The sequence below is a fragment of the Mustela putorius genome, unplaced genomic scaffold, assembly GCF_011764305.1.
Source record: "Mustela putorius furo isolate JIRA1106 unplaced genomic scaffold, ASM1176430v1.1 tig00003909_pilon_pilon_pilon, whole genome shotgun sequence".
Lineage (NCBI taxonomy): Eukaryota > Metazoa > Chordata > Mammalia > Carnivora > Mustelidae > Mustela > Mustela putorius.
The window spans coordinates 35,167,884-35,192,302 of record NW_025422057.1 but is presented as its reverse complement, the minus strand read 5'-3'; the positions used below and the strand labels follow the sequence as shown (position 1 = coordinate 35,192,302).

General features: G+C 39.1%; 1 protein-coding gene across 4 annotated transcripts in view; it reads left to right on the top strand.

Moving 5' to 3' along the window:
- Nucleotides 1-1,279: 1,279 nt before the first annotated feature.
- The window catches only part of HECTD2 (HECT domain E3 ubiquitin protein ligase 2), a 72,463-nt gene continuing 49,323 nt past the window's right edge, over nt 1,280-24,419 (top strand). For all 4 annotated transcript variants that reach the window (XR_006603148.1, XM_045068644.1, XM_045068645.1 and 1 more), the window contains exons 1-2: nt 1,280-1,544; nt 21,007-21,136. Coding sequence is in view for 3 of the 4 variants with exons in the window: in XM_045068644.1 (XP_044924579.1) it covers nt 1,407-1,544; nt 21,007-21,136 (268 nt within the window). In the remaining variant the exon portion in view is untranslated. The remainder of the gene's footprint in view (nt 1,545-21,006; nt 21,137-24,419) is intronic.

Sequence of the window (24,419 nt, the reverse complement as noted above, 5' to 3'; positions counted from 1 at the left end):
AACCCAAACATCATCTTCGGCTTTGTTTCAGATATATTTTTGGTTCTTACATTTGGATCTGGGTATGCTCGATCTGAAAATGCACTCAACCTCAAACAAAACAAAGCCACAGCCTAAAACTCTGAACACTTGAAATGTCGAGAAGGTCCCTATTTTTAATAAGCGATACAGCGCATTCTTACTCTTTCCCTTCTCTTCTGCAGGTGTCTCCGCTGCTCCAGCAGACTGAGAAAAGGAAAAGGAGGGGGCGACAAGAAAGGAAAGGAAATTGTGTGGCTTGGCGGGGTGGGATGGGGGGGTGGTGTTAATATTATGATTAAGAGCTTTCCTCTTCAGTTTGAAAGTTCTTACCCATATTAATGATCTGACATTAAGGGATATGAGTCTGAGCAACAGCGGAGTTTGAGCCCGTCCATCTGCAACTTATAAAAGGAAAGGAACAAAGCAAGGATAGGAGGCAGGAAAGAGATGTAGGGAGAGAGCGAGCTGTAGGCGCGCGGGGACGGGAAGGGAGAGGCGGATTTGGCAGTCAAAGGGGGGGGCGAAAGGAACAGGAATGGAAAGTGTGGCCTGGCCGTGCAGCCCTGTGGTGGAGAAGGTGGAGCCCACGACGTCTCACTTCCCCCCACCCCCAGTTTTTTCCTTTGTAGGTGGGGGCTCCCGGCATCTGGAAAGAATTGGTCTAAGAAAGGAAAGGCTGTCGCCTGAGGATGCGCAGGCTCGAGACCGCCTCTCTTGGAGCAGGCGGGCGGGCAGGGATAGCAGGGACAATCAGTGACCCTAAGGCAGACGGTTTTGTGGGCGCTGGGGGGAAAAGGCCACCAGCCCAGTCCCACGGGTCTGAAAGCCCCAGACCAGGGCCGTCCGCGCAGGCGACGTTGCCGCGCCCACCCCGTGCCGACCAGCGCCACTCGGGCCCTCTCACTCCCGGCCCGACCCTCTGCGGGCCTCGCCTTGTCCCCTCAGTCCAGATCCTCTAGTGCAGACCCCTCCTCGCCGGGTCCGGCGACCGTCGGCAAACATGGCCGCCAGACGTCTGCCGCGGCGCCTCCTCTTCCAGACCTCGGGGGCCGAGGCTGGCAGCGGAGGGTAGCCCGACCCGCCGCCCGAGAGCGCGCGGCGGGGCGGGGGCGGCCGAGGCGAGAGGAGGGCGGGGGCCACGGGGAGCGGCGGTCGCGGGCCTGGCGCGCGCGGGGGCGACGGCAGGGCGGGGCTTTCGGGCTCGCGCGCGGGGCCGAGCGCGGGCGCGAGCGCGGGCGCGGGCGGGGGCGGTGCGGCGGCGGCGGTTGGAAGCGGCGGCCCAGAGCCCTCTCGCGGCCGCGGCGGCAGCAGCGCCAGCCCCAGCAGCCTCCCGGCCGCCGCTGCCGCCGCCGCCGCCGCCTCGCGCTCCCGCCGCCCGGCCCGACATGAGTGAAGCGGGTCGGGTGCCCTCGCCCGCCGCGCCGCCGGAGGTGGCCGCGGCAGCTCCGGACGAGAGGAAAGGGAAGGAGCCTGAGCGCGACAAGCTGCCGCCCATCGTATCGGCGGGCGCCGGAGCTGCTGCGGTAGGTGCCAGGCGGGGGCAGCGGGGCGCCCCGACGGCGGGCGTCGGGAGGGAAGGCAGGGGGCGCCCGGCGACCCCCGAGGCCGCCCGCCGAGATGCGCCAGTCCATCCTTCCCCGAGCCGCAGTGGAGTGTGTGGACAGCCGCGAACACTTCTCGAGAATCGGAAAATGTTGGGGTGGCCGCGTCCGCTGCCTGTTCTCGGTTATTGTCTGGCTTGGAGGGGGCCCACTTTGTCTAAGGAAATGACCGGCTTTTTGGAGTCCACGTTATCATCTGTTGGGTCAGGGCAAGGTAGCAGGCAGGGGGGAGTGGGTTTTCCACCGAGGTGCCTGCCTGCTTGGGGGCGCAGAGATTCCCCCCTTGTCTTCGATTTTCTTTCCCTTCCCCCCTCGGATTGAACAGACTGTGCGGCGAGTTCCACTTAATTGTGACCTTTCCGTTGCTGTCAGGATAGTGGGAGGTAGATGCCTCAGTGATGGTTTTATTTTTCATATGGTACAGACATGTGACGTAAGGTGGGGAGGATTTTTTAACCTTTTATTTAAACTCAAGTTATCTGAGCTTGACAGGGATGATTTCCCAGCTGGATTTTCTTAAGGATTAATTGGAGAGCGCTCTAAGGCTTCAAACTACATATTGCCAGATGATGTAATGGGACAGCCCCCCTTCCCTGTTTTTACTGGTGGTTATGATTCTGGTTACTTTGGCGCGCGCGCGCGCGCGCACACACACACACACACACACACACACAAATTAATCTGATTTTTGAGATTTTTATTTGGTATAACATTTAAATACTTTTTGAAAGTTTGCTTGGGTACATTTAAAGGCCATGACTTGTCATGCATCTGTGCTTGACAAAATAGTAAAAGTTTAGAGAACATGATACATTTGCTTTATTCCTACTTGCAAACTCATTTCTTAAAACCTCCCTCTTAAATGACTAAGAAGTTACTAAAATAGCTCACTCTTTAAAGTGTTAGGAATAATGTTTTGATTCTGTAGGTTTTAAAAAAATATCTAGGGACTGTGATAACTGGAAATTGTTAGAACAAGCTCTGATCATTAAATCACTGCAGCAAAGTGTGGACAGTAATAAAATGACACACATACTAAAATATAGCTAGAAGTGAGTGGTAAATTAAAGTTGTGTGTGGTTAGAAAACACTTTGGGAGATTCTTTAAAGGAATTTGTCACAGACCCAGTTCTTATGTTGGTAACCTAGGCTTTCAGAGTTTATCCAAGACATCCTTAACTTGCAAAAAGACAGTGTTTTAAAAGTTCTTTAAATCAGTTTAAAACAATTAATTAATATGCTTATAAGAAACAGTTATATGAATGAGTTTTGGTCCTCTACTGAGCACCCTCCCCAAAACATATTTATCTCAGTGTAACTGAAAAATTGAAGGTTTGGAATAAAAACTTGGAGAAACTGATATACTGTGGACCCAGGTCTGCAGACTGTTTCCTGAAAAACTTGGAGTTTGGAGTTTGGAAATTTAGAGTTTTTCAGATTTTAGAAAGGCAATTCAGTACATATGTCATATATAATATCTTCAGTGAGGTCCTGGCCAGTTCTTCATAATTAAGCATTTCAGTAGTTCTGCAGTCAAATGTATGTGTATTCACACTATAAGAGGTAAAGTCAGTCTTAAGTATAAATAGCTTCATATCCTTTCAGATCAGGTTGGATTGTCAGAGTTCAGGTCAGGTACATGTTTTGTCACGATATGAGGTACAAAAACCTTTCAGTTTTAAAAGCTTACAGGATTTCAAAAGTGTGAATAAAAGATTATGGACTTTTACTACTAGTCAAACAAGAATAGAGTTCAATAAGTTTTTTAAAACCTTGAATTAAAGAAAATTGAATAAAATATGTGTTTGGTCCTCCAGAGGGCAGGAGAGCTGGGATGATGTCTGAGATCACCAGCAGGTGGGGAAAACCTTGGTGTGGAGGGACACAGAAAAACGGTTTGTGGCCTGTTGGTTGTTTTTCAGCCTCCACTGTGGACTAGATGAAGTTTCTGGAGGCTTGCTTAGGAACCTGATTGCTGAAAAAACAATTTTTTCTTTGGGACACTTTAGTGATTCTTTTTGCCCTAGGTGAACAGTTCTATGTGCACTGAGTTTATGACTCAATTAATGTAACCCTATATTACTGGCTTTTTCTGAAAACCATTCTATTTCATTTTTACAGGAGTTTGGAAGTAATTTAGAGTGACAGCTCCCTAGAATAAATAGAAAGCCAGTTTATGATGCCCTAAGAAAGCTTGAAGGGTTAGGACTATATCCTGAAAGTGTAAAAAATATATACAGGGATGGGATTGAGGGTGCTGGAAAAAGCAGCCCTGAAGTGATTGATCCTAAGACCACCTAAGTGTGAAGGAAGGCCCTTCTAGCCACAAAGTCCCTAGCACAGTGGTGTCAAACCTGACTAACCAGAGTTTCCCTGGTAGCATGTTAAAATCCTGATTCCCAGATCTCACCTCAGAGCTCCGGTTTTCAAACTCTGAAGCAAAGTAAAATCACCTGGGAACTTTTAGAGCCATCATTGTCCAGTTTCAATTGCATACCAGTTAAATCCATTTCTGTGGATGGCTCTCAGACTTCTTTTAAACTCTCAGATGTAGCTAAGATTGAAAATGCATGCTTTATGTACTAAAGAGCTCTGTGAAATCTGTGTTTTAACTACCTTTCTTCAAGTCTACTTAGTTTATGGAGCAGCATTTGAAATGGACTGGTGAAAGGTATGGATTGAGTCAGTGGGGCACAGCAGAAATCAAGGGTGGTGGGGTAACTGAGAGAAATGTTGGTTAAAGTGGTTCTAGTTGGAGATGCTCAAGAGGCTCAAGATAAGAGACCTCAGGAAACCATCAGGGTTCATAGTTTGGCCTTGCTGTTGTGGAGAGGTGATGCAAGTCCACAGAGTTGAGGAGACTAATGGAAGCAGGACATAGATGCAAAGGGGTGGTGGTATCAACATTGAATTTACTGAGTTTGACAAATTGGAGTGGAGGAGAATATTGTAAATTAGTTGTTGATACAATACAGAAGTTAGAAAAAAATGGTGAATAGGGAAGAAGAAAATGGCCAAAGTTAGAGCAGAAATAATAGTGGCAGAGCATATGGGTGGCTCAGTTGGTTAAGTGACTTGGTTTCGGCTCAGGTCATGATCTCAAGATTGTGAGATCAAGCCCTGCATGGGGCTCTATGTTCAGCGTGGAGTCTACTTGAGAGTCTCTGTCTCCCTCTCTCTCCCCCAGCTCACGCAAGCACTCATGCTGTCTCTCTCTCAAATAAAATAAATAAATGAAATCTTAAAAAAAAAATAATAGTGGCAAGTGAGGCTGAGTTTGACTGTCTACTTCAACATTTAAATTCGGTGAGCGGGAAAAGAGAGGAAGTTCTCCACCGGGTAGGATAGCAAGGAACGAAATGGCTTCTAGCAAAGAATGAAATGTCTTCAAGCAAGAGCTAGATTTAATTAAGTCAGAGAGGAGAAGGGAAATGGAGGAAACCAGTTTAGGATTTCAAAGGGAAGTTTGCCCACAATGAAGGCCAGAAGACTTGTCAAGTAGGTGGAAGGTGAGGGGAAGGTTTTGAGGGAAATTTCAAAGTTATAGAGAGGATTTGATAGGAAGTCAGTATCAAGAATAAGTTCATATACATTGTGTCAGGTGTGTATAAATGGGCTTGGTGAAGCCACTAGCTAAAATGTAACTACCAATTATGGAACATCTATTATGTTTAGCTTTGGACTAGATGCTACAGAAAACACAAAAACATGGTTTAAAAAAAAAAAATGCCTGCCTCAGAGGAGGCAAGGCTTACACATGGAAACATAACAAAGCAAAGCAATGTGTATAAGTCACAATGAACCATAGAAACAATTTGCGCTATAGGAGACCAGAGAAAGGAAATCAATGTGTGCAGAACTGTGAAAAACGGCCTTGAAGTAAAGGTAATTATTTAAGCCAGCTGGCCATTGAAGGATGATGGGATTTGGATGGGCAAAAGAAAGTGGGTAAGTAATCCAGTGGAGAAAACAACATGAGCAAGACTTAAGGAAAAACATTAGGGAGTAATACAGTGAGCCCAATGGAAGCGTGCTGGGAACTTGTGGGAGGTAAGTAAGATTGCTTGGGGGCTGGAGCCAGATCACCAGGCACAAAAGTATGGACTTTCTCCCCCGCTGTGGTTAGTGGGAAGCCACTGGAGTTGCTTAAATAGAGGAACCGATGAAGTTTTAGAATATAAGTGAGGTTCAGTGGGGTGGAGTCCAGAGTCAACAACCAAGGAAGGATTCTTGAGACGTCTTTGGTACAAATGGTGGTTTATTAAAGCACAGGGACAGGACCCGTGGGGAGAAAGAGCTGCTGCTGCCCTGGAGCTGTGAGGAATGGTCCATTATATACTTGTAAGTTAGAAGGGGTCAGGGATGGCTTAAGTCTCTAAGGGATTTTGGTGGCAAGGTTTCTAGGACCCTGAGGGGCTAGCTGTTGTTGGGAAAAGGTCACTTATTATCGTCTAATAAAACTTTAATCATGAGACCCTTCACATATATATTGGTGGGCCCTATGTTTGGGGATGATTGCCAGCATGTTTCTTGGAGGGTTTAGAGATAAAGGAATTTCTATATGTTAATATAGACTTACAGGATCCTGGTTGGGATGGGGGCTGCTGTCTGACTGAGATTGCCTTTTTCTCTTAGCACAGTATTAAGGTGGAAGTAGTTGAGTCCCTAGAGGAATGTCACTCTGCCTGTTTCAAGGATTTGTCAGTGGGCTCTGGATAGTAAGGAAATTTAATAACTTTTCTTCTGCCTCTGTTTTCCACATCAGAATGACATAATGAAATCCATGGTAGTGATTAGTGGTTAGCCTGGAGGGGGATAAGGAAGAGTACAAAGAAGGAGCTTTGAAGTTGGTACCCAAGGTAAACAGGTGCATCCGCTCAGGTGGTGGCCATGTGATAGCAGGAAGGGATGGAAGAACCCACATGATGTGGAACCTTATTAGGCAACAGAATGGAAAAGAGGGAAGATTGATATAAAAAAAGGATTCTGCAGTTTCCAGATAAGTTATCTCAGAGAAAAATGTTTACATCGAAAGGCAGTCCAGCCAGTAACATTCCAAATAAACATATGTGTGTGAACTCACATAAACTCTGCCCATCTAGGTATTTGGAACAATCTCGTACATGGAGACTCTTATGCCTTTTGTCCATTGTGTCCTAAACAAGAGGTGAGACAGGAAAGAGTGAAGGCTATGGTGCCAGAGGTTTTAAGCAATTTATAAACCATAGATATTATAAAAAATATATATATGTTTTATATATATATATATATGTAATATAAGTAATAGCTAGTATTTGAGTACCTACTCTATGCTAAGCATCTTCCCTGTATTTCTTATTTAGTCAGATTGCAACCAAAACCAATCACAACAACCACTATGATGGTGAGGAAGGTAGTCTCATTTCATAGAACAGGAATCTGAAAGTCAGAGAGGTTTGCTGTTCTTGCCAAAGAGTAAAATAGCAACAAGCAGAGCTTTGTTTAAAATTGAGACATTTCTGGCTCAGAAACCCATGCACTTTCCATATACTGTATCTATGGTCTGGACAGTGTGTTTCAAAGAACCTGCACCTGTAGCAATATTTGTTCTTTTTAAAAAGAGATGTGGTCTAGTGACAAGTTCAAAATTTTGTTAATCAGAGATAGAATTGTTATGGAGGAGAAAATGTGTTCTAGGATAGCTGATAGTGTCAGTTTTAATGATGGCATGAATGAATGATTTTTCTATATAAAATAAAGCAATTTCATTAAAGAAAAACAATCTGAAAGTCTTGAGACATAAAAAGCAGGGTGATAGCTAAATAAATACATATCCAGGGTGTCTCTAATTTTGAGTGGGTTGTAAAGTCTGTTTGTCAATTTTTTTTTTAACTGCACAGCCATTATATCATTGCCTGCTTATTCTCTCATTCATAACTAATTCAGAATGTTAGGACACAAGTGCTTTGACTAAATGTAACAATTGGAGAAAAGCGGTCATTGTAAGTTGTGAGCAGGACACCTCCAAAAGTGCCCTGTAGGATAAGTGAGAAGACTAAATTGATACACATAGAGCATTTAGGAAGGAGCCTTGACAAAGTGAGCACTCAATAAATGTTTGATGATGATATTTTTATTATGTTGTTATTGTTATTTACAAACCAACTACTGCAGCTGGGGAGCTGTTTTTAAGCCAGCTCACCCTTTCTAAGTCTGTTCTATGGCTTTGGTACTTTCCTTCATAACGTTTTATATCAAGCCTCCCAACCTGGACCACCCCAACTTCCTTCTCCTTTCCTTCGGTGTGCATGCACACTGGCGCATTTATGCGCACGCACACACACATGCACACTGAATTCAAGGACATTATGCATTCTCTGAACTTTTTAGGACTGGTGTATGCCAAGGTTCATATAAAAAAATTTTTTTAAAGATTTATTTATTTATTTATTTGGCAGAGAGAGAGATCACAAGTAGGCAGAGAGGCAGGTAGAGATGGGGGGGGGAGCAGGCTCCCCACCGAGCAGAGAGCCTGATGTGGGGGCTCGATCCCAGGACCCTGGGATCATGACCCAAGCCGAAGGCAGAGGCTTTAACCTACTGAGCCACCCAGGAGCCCCAAAAAAATTTTTAAGAGGAAAAGAAATCGAAGTAAAGGGGTACAGCCAGTGTTACCAGAGTGGCGGTGTTTTAGGCATAGTGTTTGGAACTTAACTTGCTTATTTTTACTGTGAGTTGAGGAAGAGAGAAAGATTAATAGAGGACAAGTGAGGAAGTGGGTGGAGCTGAGAAAGCTCTGGGAAGCTTTGGTTTCCCTACTTTTTTCTCCTGTTGTTGTTTTGTTTTGTTTTTCTGGTATGAGTTTACTCTGTGGGTGAAAGATTCCTTTTTGCATTGCAAAAATGTTAGGCTGCTAAGCCTTACATGAAGGATTAGTTGTTCCTAAGTTGATATTTGTAACTTAGTGACATTTTGGTAAGCAGACAAAAAACATGTTTTGGGGAATGATTGTAGTAGACAAATATGCCTTTGAAAAATAGAAATTATTGAAATTTTATTAATTCAACTGAATTGAAGTCTATCTGAAGTCTGAGCCTAGTTATTAAAGAAAGCTCTATTCCAAATTAACTTGTTTTTTATCCACATGTTCTTATTAAAGAAGAGTAAATTGGTTGAGGAATTGTGATTGCATTAATCATACAATTTAAATGTGGTATTTTACGGTATAACAGTAATTTATTGATGCCATTATTTTTTTCTTTTTCTATGTTGTAAGATAAGTGAATAAAATTTCCTATGCCACCTTGCCTTCCTGTTGAGTGAACACTGGATTTTCTGTTTCAGGACTAACATTTTTTTTTTATGTTAAGTAGGGTTAGTTTCAGTAATTTATAAGATCAATTGCATTGTGACTTTTTTGGTGTTAGAATTTTGTTTCAGAATCCCAATCCTTATTTCCTATTCTCCTTTGAAACAGGTGGTTTATATCACTTAAAGAAAGCAATTCCACTTGGACTGGTGCTACTTTGTTTGGGAGGGAAGTTCACACCTTGCAAGTAGCTAACTTTTCACATCTTCCTAGATGTCTGTCCAGCAGAGTTAGCACTTCTGATTTTGTAACCCAGCATCCTAATAGGAACAGTGAAAAAAGCATACAAAAATGAAAAACAAAGTATCTTTACCCAGTAACAGGGCCTAAAAATAGTCTCCTTTGTAGACTAAACTCAGTTGAAGCCTCTCAGCTGATATGGCCCTCCCTGGTAATTTAGGTCAGTTTCTATAAAAAGTTGGTATAGGAGGCTATCTTAGATGTTTTTTATTTTAACTTAAAACACATAAATGTACATTTGTTCATCTGTCTTTTGACACAGTAGCCTTTGCTTGATACCAGAGGAAGCCACTCAATCTTTGTAGTTTTCTGTGCATTATAAGTAGTTCCTTGACTCATTGATACTGAATGATACATACATTATGCATTATATTAGGAGCACTTAACCTATTGCTGAAATATTTATCTTTGGATTTGAAAAATGCATTTCAGTGAGGTATGGCCCAAAGTATAGATTGCTGTGAGATATTGATCTGTATCTATATAGACCTATATGTTTATCAGAAATTACCAAATCAAGACCCTCAGTCTTTATTCATTCAGGTAGCTTTTATTCTTTGTCTATAGAGTATTTTATACCATATTTAAATTCACTACCTTTCCAGCAAATCCCTTCTTCCAAAAATGATGTAAGGATACTCTCAATTTGAGTAATAATTCTGTTATTTTTCCTAAGATTGTATGCTGTATTGGATCTAGTTTAGGAAAATATGTTTTCATCTGTCTAGATCAGCTCTGCCAGGAGAAACATAATGTAAATAATATGTAATTTAAAATTTTCTAATAGCTACATCAAAAAGAATAAAAATAAAGAGGTAAAGTTACTTTGAATAATATATTTTATTTAGCCCAATATATCCAGAAATTTACCATTTCAGTATTTAATCAGTGTAGCCAGTGGCTGAACTACTCTACCTCTTTTTCATAGTATGTCTTTGAAAATTGTGTATTTTACATTTACTAGGTATCTGTTTGGATTAGCACATTTCAAGTGCTCCATGGCCCCCTTAGCAAATGGCCATATTAGTGTAGATCTGGATGGTATTTTCTTGTCCTCCCCAAATTTCTTAAATCCATTCTTAGTTTTAATTATTATTTATTCCTATTGTAGCAGTCTTCAAAGTGTTATCTTCCACATCCTTATAAAAGTCCATGAGGTTGAAACTACTTTTAGGGTACTAAGATGTTATTTGTCTTGTCTTATTTCCACTCATTCTCCTGAGTATAGAGTATAGTTTTCTAAAGCATACATGACTTGCTAGTCCAACAAATTGAATGCAGAAGCAGAAGAATCCAGCTGTCTTCTGGGAAACCAGATGTTAAAATAGATTTGCAAAATGTAATGCCCTTCTCACTAAGATTTTTGTTGTTGTTTGAGAAAATATATTTTCCATTATGGGTTTATTGTTATCTTAAAAGAAATTGATACATGCAATAATTTTTAAGAGTGTATAGGGATCCTGAGTCCAGAAAGTTTGAGAACCACTACTATATGTTGAATTTTGTTTGTTTGCTTTATTTTTGACATTATTGATGACAAGTATTCTACACGTGTGTATTTTCTAAGTAACCAAGTATTATCGAACATCTTAGAATGCCGAATCATTATTTATTGTATGGAGCATTTTCTAAAATACATTACATACCCCTCAAAAAGAAGATTCTGAACACAATTTAGCATGTCCTGTTGACTGGATCCCTGTGACACCTTTGCATTTAGAACTGACCTCACTACAGAGCTCTATGCAGAGTCAATTTCTAGTGTTTGTCTCTTCAGTAAGTAAAACTTCTGCCTGTTGGCCTAAATAGCTAGACTGTAATATTAATTTTCACTTGATACAGTTTAAAATGCAAGCATTTCCCAACCTGTTCACAAAACTAGTTAAATATGTTTAAAATATATTATGAATAATGAATTTTATAGATATAAGAATTCAATTTAAAATATTTTTATTTTAAGACCCTAAGGTAGTGAGATATTATGGCTTTAAAAGGTGTTTCATGATGGAACAGAGCCAGCATATTATTCCTTTATCAGTGATTAGTTTAGAATGTGAACAAAAATGCTTTATCTTATACAGCAACTTTTGGGGAATAGAGGATTAGCAAGGTAATTTTATCAGAATTTTGAATATGATAGAACTTGGTATTAAGTACAAAGGATATCATAGATATCCTTCTTATTAGCACCTGATGAAAAATATGATAAAGAAATCAGAAATTTAACTCAGGTGTAGTTTGTTCCTCAGGAATTTAAAAATTTAAAATAAGATCAACAATATCATATGTTACCAATAGAAGAGCAGATAACCTAAGTATTTATTTACATTTTTAAAAATTATTTGTGATTATATATAGTCAAAGAGACCATTGAGGTCCATGGTAGGTATTTGTGAAATATGATTTTTGATTAGTTATGTAATTACTACATTAAATTTTTTGCTACTTACTGAATCTATGGTAGCCTCTGCCTAGAGTTAAGTCTACTATTTATTATGCCAGCTTTAAATATTTTGAGTTTTTTTCCTCAATGGATTCCTGGTGTTTTTTTCCCTGTGTTCCCTATTTGTGCTGATCTTCAATCTGTAACAGCTGGTTGGGTATCCTGTTACTCTCTATTGTTCAACACATCCAGCCCACTGCTTGTGGGCTGGCCACATTCCAGGGCTTCATCCTTAGTGTTCTCCTTCTGTAGGACTCCTAGATTGCATTTCCAAAACTCCTCAGGAAACCAGATGTAATAATTGTGGTAGATCCAATTCTTAGAAGACTTATAAAGAAATGTTCTCTAACCTTTAATTTAGTCTGATGTCTGATGTCAATACCCAATAGCTTCTTGAGTTGATTCTCTAATTTTTAGTTTACCATGGCACAACATGCTGCCCTATTTTTTCTTGTGAAAGTATTAGGTTTTGTGGAAGATTTCTATTGTACAAGCTAGTGTAGGGCAATGGCTATTTTGTGAGTTTCCTTTTATTGATCTGTGGTGTACTGTCAGCCTCTGAAATTGCCGATGATTTGTATCAGGTCATTTCAAGTATTAATTATCAAGAACATAGCCATCTTAAAACAAGAGACTTGGTAGACCAAGGATTTTTTTCCATGTCATTAAATTTTTTTTTTTTTAATTACAAGCAACAGAAAGCTGGGCCATGTATGCTTCCCTTAGGAAAAAGGGGGATTTATTGGAATGATACATATACATAGATCAGAACCAAAAAGCAAACTGGAACAGAGATTGGCTGCTCTCTGTGCCCCTGCTATTCTTCCACTCTTGGCTGGCACTCCTTTCCGTATTCCTTCATCTAAAATCTGGAAAGACCTCCTTCTGATTACATACTAGGAAGCATCAATGCCCTTTATGCAAGACCACCCTAATGGGTAGCCACTCAGGCTACAGATGGCTGCCCTTTTGTTGAGTTCCTATCTCTGCTTCCACCCATGGCCATTCCTGCACAAAAAATAGGAACAATGCTCTAGGGACTACAGAAGCAAACACTGGATACAGCAACCATGAAACAGGCTCAGTGTATCTTCCCTCAAACCTTTACACCCTTCCAGCCACTTGCCTTTCTTTCCTTCTGTAAAGCTTCTCGACAGAGCAATCCCTGCTCATTGCCTCCATTTCCTAACTTCCCACTCATTCACTAGTCCGGTTCATACAGTTTCTGCCACCACCATTCCCCTGAATCTGTTGTCTGCAGTGTCCCCAAGATTTCACAGTTATTCATTCTAGTAGGCATACTTTTGATCTAACCATTTTCCATTGTTTAACATCATTGACCACATTTTTTTCTTGAAACTTGATCCTCCCTTCATTTTTAACACATCACCTTTTCTTGGATTTCATATCTCCTTGGCTATTGATCCTTTATCTTCTTTGTCAGCTCATATCATGCAGGCCTCAGAGATACTGCAGATTTAGTTCAGACCCCTGCAATAAAGCAAAGATTACAATAAAGCAAGTCAAATCAAATTTTTTATATCCCACTGTATATAAAATTATGCTGACACTATACAGTAGCTTATTAAGTGTATAAAAGCATAATATCTAAAAAACAATGTACATGCCTTAACTTAAAAATACTTCATTGCTAAGAAATGCTGACCACCATCAGAGCATTTAGTGAGTCATAAATTTTTGCTGGTGGAGGATCTGGCCTTGATGTTGGTAACTACTGACTGGTGAACGAGGTTGGTGGCTGATGAAGGTTGGGGTGGCTATGGCAGTTTCTTCAAATAAGACAATACAGTGTTCTTCATCAGTTGACTCTCCCTTTCACAGATGATTTCTCTGCAGCATGTGATGTTGTTTGATAGCATTTAACCCACAATGGAACTTCTTTCCAAATTGAAGTCAATTGTCTAAAACCCTGCCTCTGTTTTCTCAACTATGTTTATGTACTAATCTACATCCTCTCTTGACATTTCAACAGTCTTCACCAGGACTAGATTCCATCTCAAGACATGATCCCAGGACCCTGGGATCAAGCCCCGCATCTGGCTCTCTGCTCAGCAGGGAGCATGCTTCCTCCTCACTCTCTGCCTGCTTGTGATCTCCGTCTGTGAAATAAAAAGAAAGAAAGAAAGAAAGAAACCACTTTCTTTGCTCATCCATAAGAAGTAACGCCTCATCTGTTAAAGTTTTATCATGTGATTGCAGTTCAGGCACATCTTAGGCTCCACTTCTAATTCTAGTTCTCTTGCTATTTCTACCATATTAGCAGTTACTTCCTCCACAGTCATGAAACCTTAAAGACATCCATGAGGGTTGGAATCCACTTCTTCCAAACTCCTGTGAATATTGCTATTTTGACCTCTTTCCATGAGTCACAGATGTTCTGAATGGCATGTAGAATGGTGAATCCTTTCCAGAAGTTTTCATTTGACTCTGCCCAGATCCATGAGAAGAATTCCTATCTAGGGCAGCTACGGCCTCATGAAACATATTTTTAAAATATGACTGAGAATTCAAAATGACTCCTTGATCCATGAGCTGTGGGCATGAAGATAGCGCTCAATTCATTCTCCGTCAGAGTTCCCGAGTGACCAGGTGCATTGTCAATGAGCAGTAATATTTTGAAAGATATCTTTTTTCTGAGCAGTAGCTCTCCACATTGGGCTTAAAATACTCAGTAAACCATGTTGTAAACTGATGTGCTGTCACCCAGGCTTTATTATTCCATTTATAGAAGACAGGCAGAGTAGATCTAGCATAATTTTTAAGGGCCCTAGAATTTTCAGAATGGTCAACAAGCATTGGCCTCAACTTAAAATCACCCTAGAAAGGGAATCAGCCTATCTTTTGAAACCAGATATTTACTTCTCCTTTCTACGAAAGTTTTAGATGACTATTCCTCCAGTAGAAGGCTATTTCATCTGAAATAACACTGAAAAACCTGTTGCTTAGTGCAGCCACCTTCTTGAATTAATGTACCTAAATCTTCTGGATAACTTGCTACAGCTTCTACATTAACATTCGCTGCTTCCCTTGCACTTTTAGGTTATGGAGATGGCTTCTTTCTTTAAACCTCATGATGCAACCTCTACTGGCTTCCTACATTTCTGTAGCTTCCTCACTTCTCCCAGCCTTTATAGAATTGCAGAGAGGTAGGGTCTCGCTCTGGATTAGGTTTTGGCTTAAGGAAATGTTGTGGCTGGTTTGATCCTCTATCCAGATCTCTAAAACTTTCTCTAATATCAGTAGTAAGGCTGTTTTGTTTTCTTATCATTTGTGTGTTCACTGGAATAGCACTTTTAATTTCCTTCAAGAACTTTTCCTTTTTATTCACAACTTGGCTCTCTGGTGCAAGAAGCCTAGTTTTCAGCTTATTTCATACATCAGTATATCTCCTTCCCTAAGCTGAATCACTTCTAATTTTTGATATAAAGTGAGAGGTGTAAGTCTTGCTTTCACTTGAATACTTAGAAGCCATTATAGGGTTTTTAGATGGCCTAATTTCAATATTGTTGTGTCTCAGGGAATAGAGACTCCCATGGAGAAGGAGTGAGATGGGAGAATAGTAGGTCGGTGAAGCAGTCAGAACACACACATTTATCAATTAAGTTTGCCATTATTTATGGGTGTGGTTCTTGGTGTCCCAAAACAATTATAGTTGTAACTTCAAAGATCATTGATTATAGATCACCATAGTAATAATGATGAAAAAGTTTGAAATATTGCATGAATTATCAAAATGTGACACAGAGACACATAGTAAGCAAATGCTTTGGAAAAGTAGTGTTGATAGACTTTTTGATCCAGGTTTTCCCAAACCTTCAATTTGTAAAAATGCAGTATCTGCAAAATGCGATAAAGAGTGATAAAAGGAGGTATGCCTCTTTTCCCCACAGATCTGTCCTTCTATTAGTTTTGCACAACAGTTACTACATAACTGTGACATAATGATAACCCTGTAAGTTAGGGGGAGATCCTTTATTTTGGCATTAGAAACATGCTTTTGCCTAGTGAGTGTTGATTCCTTTTCTGGTCACTCACAGATCATATTCTTAAAAAACCCAGTCTAGAATTTTCAAGTTTTTACATATTCTTAAGTCATATAACCTCTGTTTATGGTGAGATGTCAAAGTTTGCCTGTTCTCCTGAACTTGGAAATAAAACATTTTACGTTGTTTATTTTGTAGTCTATGGGAGGGTTCCGTGATTCCCATTATGCTTCACATTTAGAGCAGAAGTAGCTGTTAGATTTTGCCATTGTTTTGGCCCAGACTTCCATGAATCTTCGTTCCCTATTCCTATTGTTGTCTTGGTTCAGACTTTGTTTCCTCTGATATAAAGGTCCTCCAAGGCCTGGTTTGACTTCTAGTTTTCCTCCCTCTAGCCTCTTCTCTACACTGCTGACAGAGTAATCTTCTAAACATCCAGATGTGATCATGTCGCTCCCTGCTTAGAAGTCCTCAGTGATTTTTCCCTTTTCCTTCCACCCAGCACATCAGCTCTGCTCCATAGCTTGAGGGCTTCGTGATATGGCTCCTGCCTCTCTTTCCAGTCTCATCTAAACTGGGCCATTCTCCATTTCTGATTTTGGTTCAACCACACTGCTTCCTAAATCCTATATTGCTCAGCCTGAGGTAACAGTTAGCTGTCTTTGACAGTTACCAGTGGAAAAAAAAACCTGCCCTTGGTAGGTTAAATTATTGAAGATATTTAAAGCTAAGTCAACATAACTTCATTCCTGGGAGGCGATTCATTGATCTCATTTTATAAATTTGTTATTTTTATTAATTACTGTGTATATATGAAATATATATATATACACGAAATATATATATAAACAAAATATATAGTGATCAAATTTGACATTCGTTCCCACTAGTATTTAAGATGTTCTATAGCACAAAACAGCCAAGCAGCAAACTTGGCCCGAGTATTTAATAAAATTCTTATTTAACTATCCTAATATTTATAGTAAGGAATGATTTACTTTTACAAATAGTTTATTTTGATTTTATTTTCCTAAATCAACATACTAGTTCTGTGAATTTGAGTGTATTGCTACAATTTACCAAGATTTTGTAACTATTAGAGATTTGAATTGATAGCTGCAAAATGGACTTGTTTTTTTTTTTTTTTTAAGATTTTATTTATTTATTTGACAGAGAGAAATCACAAGTAGTCGGAGAGGCAGACAGAGAGAGAGAGAGAGGGAAGCAGGCTCCCTGCTGAGCAGAAAGCCCAACGCGGGACTCGATCCCAGGACCCTGAGATCATGACCTGAGCCGAAGGCAGCGGCTTAACCCACTGAGCCACCCAGGCGCCCCTGGACTTGTTGATCGAATCAGTTACTCATTATTTTTTATTATTCAGCGATTCCACAAGTGAGCTAAACAATGTTCTTTGGGACCCTCTTTTATTGAGAAGGAGTAGAGGAAGAAGTAGGAAAATAAACTATTGAGTCTTTCCTACATTGCTAGGACACCATTTCCTTAGTATACACTTAGTTTTTCTCCTTATGTTGATTTCCTCTACTTACATGAGTTGTTCCTAAAGCTATCAAATTTCATTCAGCATATATTTGTAAAAGATGAGAAGGTAATAGTCACAAAGGGTTGTTGTGGAAACAAGCTGATATGTGTAACACACCTACTGTCACAGGATAAATTCTTAATAAGTGATAGCTACTATCTTAGAGACGTTGATATATGGTGGTTTAAGGATACAGACTTCAGGGTCATTCAGAGTTTGAATTCCTACTTACCATCTCTGTGAACTTGGGCTTGGTACTTCAGTTTCCTTATTCATAAAGTGGGGTGTAAATACATATCTCATAGGAATGGTATATGAAGGTACTTAATATAGCACCAGACCTGTAGCAAGTACGCAGTAAGTGACTTGTTTTACTATGCCGCTGTCATAGGAATAGCCATTTGTTGAGCCACTCATCACATTGTAGGTTTCGTACAAGACCCTAGATGATATGGTTTGATTCTAAAACCGGATTCATATCCTACACATATAAGATGATTTTAGTTAGGCAATATATATAATAGGCTGGATCACGTAGACTAATCCTAGCAGAAATATTAACCAGTCTTCAGTGAGCCTAAATCTAGTCAGTACACAAGCAAAATTTCTACTTGTGGCCCTATGAGAATGAATCGGTTGGCCCCATTTATCTCTAGGAGAGGAGGAAATGTGGGAGAGTCAGTTCTTGGTAATCATGAATGTTTTTGCTACATAGTGTATGAGCTGATTCTGAAAAGGCAAATGGAAATCAATTCAGTGGATTAAGAAGAAGGAGAGGAAAAGGAAACTATTGTGAAAGCAAAGAAATTACATTTAGAGTAAAGGAGTGAATATTAAGGAAGAAAGTTGTATTTTTTTTAAGATTTTATTTATTTATTTGACAGAGAGAGAGAGATCACAAGTAGACAGAGAGTCAGGCAGAGAGAGAAGGGGAAGCAGGCTCCCTGCTGAGCAGAGAGCCCTCATGACCTGAGCTGAAGGCAGCGGCTTAATCCACTGAGCCACCCAAGTGCCCCAAGAAGTTGTATTTTATTAAGCATCAGTAAGCTGGTAAGAGAGCTGAGAATAAACCCTGAGGTAGTTCTATAACTGAATATTGGCCTGGTAATATTTTATTTATAATTATAAAATATAGATAAATTACATATTATGGACCTTATGGTTATTATTTTGTGAAAAGTGTGTTAATGGATAGATTCTGTGCTATAGGAAGATTGCACTGTTAGATGCACCTGTGGATTCCTAAGGACTTAGTGTTATCTTTTTCTCCCCCATCACCTTTTTAACTCAAACTCATCACCTCACCCATCTCCCTTCTGCTAACCATCAGTTTGTTCTCTATAGTTAAAAGAGTATTTCTTGGTTTGCTTCTCTCTCCTTTTTCCCTTTGCTCATTTGTTTTGCTTCTAAAATTCCACATATGAGTGAAATCAAATGATGTTTGTCTTTCTCTGACTTATTTCACTTAGGATAATGCTCTTGAGCTCTATCCACATGGTTGAAAATGGCAAGATTTCACACTTTTTGTGGCTGAGTAATATTCCAACGTGTATTTATGCCACATCTTATTTATCCATTCACCAGTCAGTGGGCATTTGAGCTCTTTCCATAATTTGAATGTAGTAGATAATGCTGCTGTAAACATAAGGGTGTATGTATCCCTTTGAATTAGTATTTTTGTCTTCTTTGGGTAAATACCTAGTAATGTGATTGATGGGTGGAGTAGCTCTAGTCTGAACTTTCTGAGGAGCCTCCATACTGTTTTCCACATCCTCTCCTATTGTTTCTTGTGTTGTTATTAGCCATTCTGACAGGTACAAGGGGATACCTCATTGTAGTTTTGCTTTGCATTTCATTCATAAGTGATGTTGAGTATCTTTTCATATGTCCGCTGGCCATCTGTATGTCTTCTTTGGAAAAATGTCTGTTCATGTCTTCTGCCCATTTTTAATTGGATTGTTCATTTTTGGGTGTTGAGTTTTTTAAGTTCTTTATAGATTGGGGTACTCACCCTTTATCAGATATGTCATTTGCAGATTTCTTCTCCTATTCCATAGGTTACCTTTTAGTTTTGTTGATTGTTTCCTTTGCTGTGCAGAAGCTTTTAATGTTATTGAAGTCCCAGTAGTTTACTTTTGCTTCTGTTTCCCTTGCCTCCTGAGATGTGTTTATTAAGAAGTTGCTGCCGAGGCCAGAGGTTCCTGCCTGTGTTTTCAAGGATCTTTCATCCATTTTGAGTTTATTTTTGTGTGTGGTGTAAGAAAGTGGTCCAGTTTCATTCTTCTGCATGTGGCTGTCCAAATTTCCCAACACCATTTGTTGAAGAAACTGTCTTTTTTCCATTGGATATTCTTTCCTGCTTTGTCGCAAGTTAGTTAACCATACAGTTGTGGGTTTATTTCTCGGTTCTTGATTCTGTTCCATTGATCACATTATGTGTCTGTTTTCATGCCAGCCCCATACTGTCTTGATCACTACAGGTTTGTAATATAACTTGAAGTCTGTAATTTTGATGCCTCCAGGTTTGCTTTGCTTTTTCAAGATTGCTTTAGGTATTCAAGGTCTTTGGTATTTCCATACAAATTTTAGGATTGTTCTAGCTCTTTAGGGAAAAAAATGCTGTTAATATTTTGGTAGGGATTGCATTAAATATGTAGGTAGGTTGCTTTGGGTTGTGTAGATATTTTAACAGCATTTGTTGTTCCAGTCCATGTGCATAGAATATCTTTCTATTTCTTTGTGTCACCTTCAATTTCTTTCATTGGTGTTTTATAATTTTCAGAGTACAGGCTTTCACCTCTTTGGTTAGGTTTATGCCTAGGTAGCTCATTATTTTTGGTGCAATTCTATATGGAATTGATTCCTGAATTTCTCTTTCTGCTGCTTCGTTAGTGGTATATGGAAATGCAACAGATTGCTGTACATTGATTTTGTGTCCTGTGACTTTACTGAATCGTTTTTCAGTTCTAGCAGTTTTTTGGTGGAGTCTTTCAGGTTTTTTATGTTTACTATCATGTCATGTCCAAAGAGTGAAAGTGTTACTTCTTTGCTGATTTGGATGCCTTTTATTTCTTTGTGTTGTCTGACTGCTGTGGCTAGGGCTTCCATTACTATGTTAAATTAACAGTGGTGAGAGTGGACATTCCTGTCTTCTTCCTGACCATAGAGGAAAAGCTCTCCATTTCTCCCCATTTAGGATGATATTAGCTGTGGGTTTTTCACCTATCACCTTTTATTATATTAGCATTATCTGTTTTAATCCTGGTACACCCAAAGTGTAGTCACGGTGCATAGAAAGAAATGAGCTCTAAAGTTTTTATCTTTTTACCTGAACTGCTAAAGTTGCATCAAAAGAAAAGAAAACCTTCAATGAATCAACATATGAAATTTCACATGCATGTTAACTATTGAAAATAATATTTGTGGAGCTCATAAAAATAGTGTTACCTAAACACAAATGTAAAAGAGCCATTAACATGAGTGGAGCATGTACAGTGTACGAGGGGCCATGCCAGTTACTTGATACCCATTATCTCAGAGAGACCTCATAGTAACCCCATAAGGAAGATACTATTTATATCCCTGTTTCCAAACTTTATCAATTTATAGGCATGATACAACTATTTTCATTTTATATTTAAAACAATTTGGTCCTAAAAAAGGTAAGTCAGTGTTATATATTTTATCTGTATATCATGTATCTATCATCAAATTAAAATCTCTGTTTAAGTGTTTATGATTTCTGCAATAAAATAGTTTAAATATAGCTAGTGGGAATTATACTGCAATGTTAACTTCTCTGTTTTTAGGGTTTGGACAGAGGATCCAAAGGCCAAATTTCCACTTTTAGCAGTTTTATTTCAACTGTTAACCAGAAGAAAGAAGCCGCTGAAAACAGAAGTTCACCTACACATCTTGTTTTCCCTAACATCAAGAATGGTAAAATAATAATGACTATTGAAAGTACACATAGTCTTTATATTTTGGCTGAAAAAGTATTATCAAACTATTAAAAAGTAGTTTTTTGGTAGATTAAATTAATTAATACAATATGAAAAAGAAATAAGCTGTATAAATATTTACACAAAGGAGCAAAATTGTTATTTTTAGGTGACTGTTACCTAGGGTAAGGTATGAATGACATACAAAGCTTGTGAATAATAGAATTTGATTAGGCAGCCAGACACCTTACAAATATATGAAAATTCAGTAGATTTCCTTTATTTGAAGAATAATCAATTAGAAGACTTGATGGAAAATAATGAAATACTTAGAAATAAACCTAAAAGAAAGTGAGCTAAACCTGTATGAAAAACTTTATCAAAAGACTAAAAGGTCATGGGATGGAAAAACATGAAGGTGTCAGGTATACCCAGTTTACTCTCTACATTTAATACATTTTTCAGCAGTTTTGTGTCGGGGGCAGGTAGGATCTTAAGACAATGATGGCCTATGTGATCTATAAGAATCAGTGTCCAAGAAGATGCAATGTAATGAGGAAGCCCATTCCTCTGTAGTACATATATTATAAAGCTATTATATTTGCAGTGCTGCCACAAAGACAGCCAAATAGATCAGTAAAAAATGTAGTATATAAGTGGTATTCAATTATTCAAAAATGGAATTAGGATGACTAGTTAACCTATTAAAAATAATAACTTGGGATTTTTTTTTTAAACTACAGAAGTACTAGAAGAAAACACAAGAGGTTGTTTATATATATATAAAAAAATCTCTTGGCATGATAATGCCAAAAGCCATAAAACAAAAAATTGACAAGTTTGAGTATATAAGAAAATTTAAAACTTCCATGGGAACTTTTTAAAATCCTAAAGTATAAACATCTACAAATGTCATAGTCTGTGAAAAACATATCCTTGATCATAAAGACTATTAATAAAACAATAAAAGGAACATCCCAATGAAGAAAAGGCAAGGGATCTGAGCAGACTAATCAAGAGGAAATGTGAGCTATAACTACACATGTGAAAGGTTGCTCGATCTCACTTGTATTTATAAAGAAGTACAAGCTACAATAAGAAGTTAACATTTTCCTCTGCAGTTGCAGAGAATGAAAGGATTTATATCTGTGATGTTGTCTAAGGAATGTGAAAATTGGCACTTTTATGAATGGGTGGCTTGGAGTACTACACCTCTATTAAGAAAAATATGGTATGTGTATAAAGTGTCTAGAAGTGCCCACAATACACTGTAAAATGAAAAACACAAGTTACATATAATAGGTCGACGATGACTCCAGGTTTTTAAGAGTAGGGAAACATTTATACTTCTTCAAGCATATAAAGAGGTATGGAAGCATGCCCACCAGTCAGTTTAATGGTTTCCTCAGGAAAGTAGAACTGGCTGTATATTATAAATATGCTTTATTTCTTTATACAACTCTGTATTGTTTTGTCACAGGAAATTTCCATTACTTGCCTAATTTTAAGTTCTCTTGACCTGTAACAAAAAAAATCTGTGAAGGTTTAAATGTCCCTGTACCCAAACAACACAAAATAAACCTAGAAATGTTTAAGGACATAGTTTTTGGTAAATTCCTTGTGTCCGTAGCTGTGTGTGGCATAAATTATTCTCACACAGATTTTCATTTGACAGTCGATGCTCGTGCTAGACCCATATTCTGCACTTTTGCAGGTCAGTATTTACCTTATTTCATTTATCAACCTTTGCCTTTGATGACTTCTTTCTTCTCTTATTTATGCACTCATGGTGCACGCATGCTCGCGCGTGCACGTGCGCACACACACACATATTCTTTCACCTCAGGCTCACTCCAAGGAGCCACTAGTCAGTCCCCCAGTCCACAGCAAAACAAAGCAAAGCTGTAATTACGGTACCATTAAAGAAAGAAAGAAAGAAAGTAAGCCTATTTGATGGGGAGAGGAGTTGAGAGAAATGATACATATTTTAGACTTGTTAACTGGATAACAACTATAAGTTATATTTGTGTATTATTTGTGTATACGTTACCTTATTTGAGCCTTGCAACAATCACATAAAATAGAATAGATACTAGAATTCCTGTTCCATTCGTTTTCTATTTATATATAACAAATTACCACAAACCTAATGGTTTAAAAGCAACACCCATTTATTAGCTGATGGCTCTTTAAGTCAGAGGTCCTGGTGAGTGTGACTGGGTTTTCTGCTCAGGGTTTCACAGGGTGTTGGCTGGGCTGGACTCTGTGGGAAGAATCCTCCTCCAAGCCTCTTCAGGTTGCAGGCAATCCCTGCCGGCTGCAGCCGGGGCTGCTCTCAGCTCCTAAACAGACCATTTACACAGTCTGCCACCTCCTCCCACAGACTTTGCTGAGTGCTGTAGCTTCCTGTTGGAAGGCCAGCAGCAGGAGCCCTCGTGTTGAATCCCTTTCATGTTTCCAATCTCTCTGACTTTGTCTTTTGCAGCCAGTGGGAGAAAATTCTGTGCTTCTAAAGGTCTCATGTCCTTAGGTTTTGCCTACCTTGATAATCTCCCTATTTTAACCTCAGCCAGTTATTTATATCTACACAGTCTCTTTTGTCATGCAATATAATGTAATCCTGACAGAACACCAGATAGCTGGGACTCATGGGGGCCATCTTAGTTTCTATTTATCACACCATGTTATAAGTATGGAAACAGGCTGAGAGAGGGTAAATTAGTTGGCTGGGGTCACTGTTAAGTGTTAGAACCAAAATCCAGTCCACATTTTGTGACAACAAAACTCTTGTTCCTCTATCTGACAGATAGAGGAAATTCCTGATTGACTTGTTTCTCTTTCCTGATTAATCATATCACATTAATCATACAACTCTAATTACATCATCTTCATACCCCCTAATGCTTCCAAAATTAAATAAAAAATTTTTACCTTGACACTCAAGGACGTTCAAAATATGACAGCTTTTCAATGTTAGCTCCCACTTTTCTCCTACATATAACTACATTTTTGCTATTCTTTTGGATGCCTCATACCTTACCTCAGAGATTTTGCCAGCTTGTTCCCACTGCCTGGAATGCACTCTTCCCTCTTTTCTACCTGACACATCCTTATCTATCCTTCAAAGCTACTTCTTTATTAAACCTTTGCTGATTCTCTCCAACCAGATATAGTTCTTCCCTTCTTTGACTTTCCAATTAGGTTTTCTTTTGTTATTACCTTTTATCAAGTCACCCAGTCTTATGTATTATCATTTGAATACTATAATCTCAGTTTGTTCC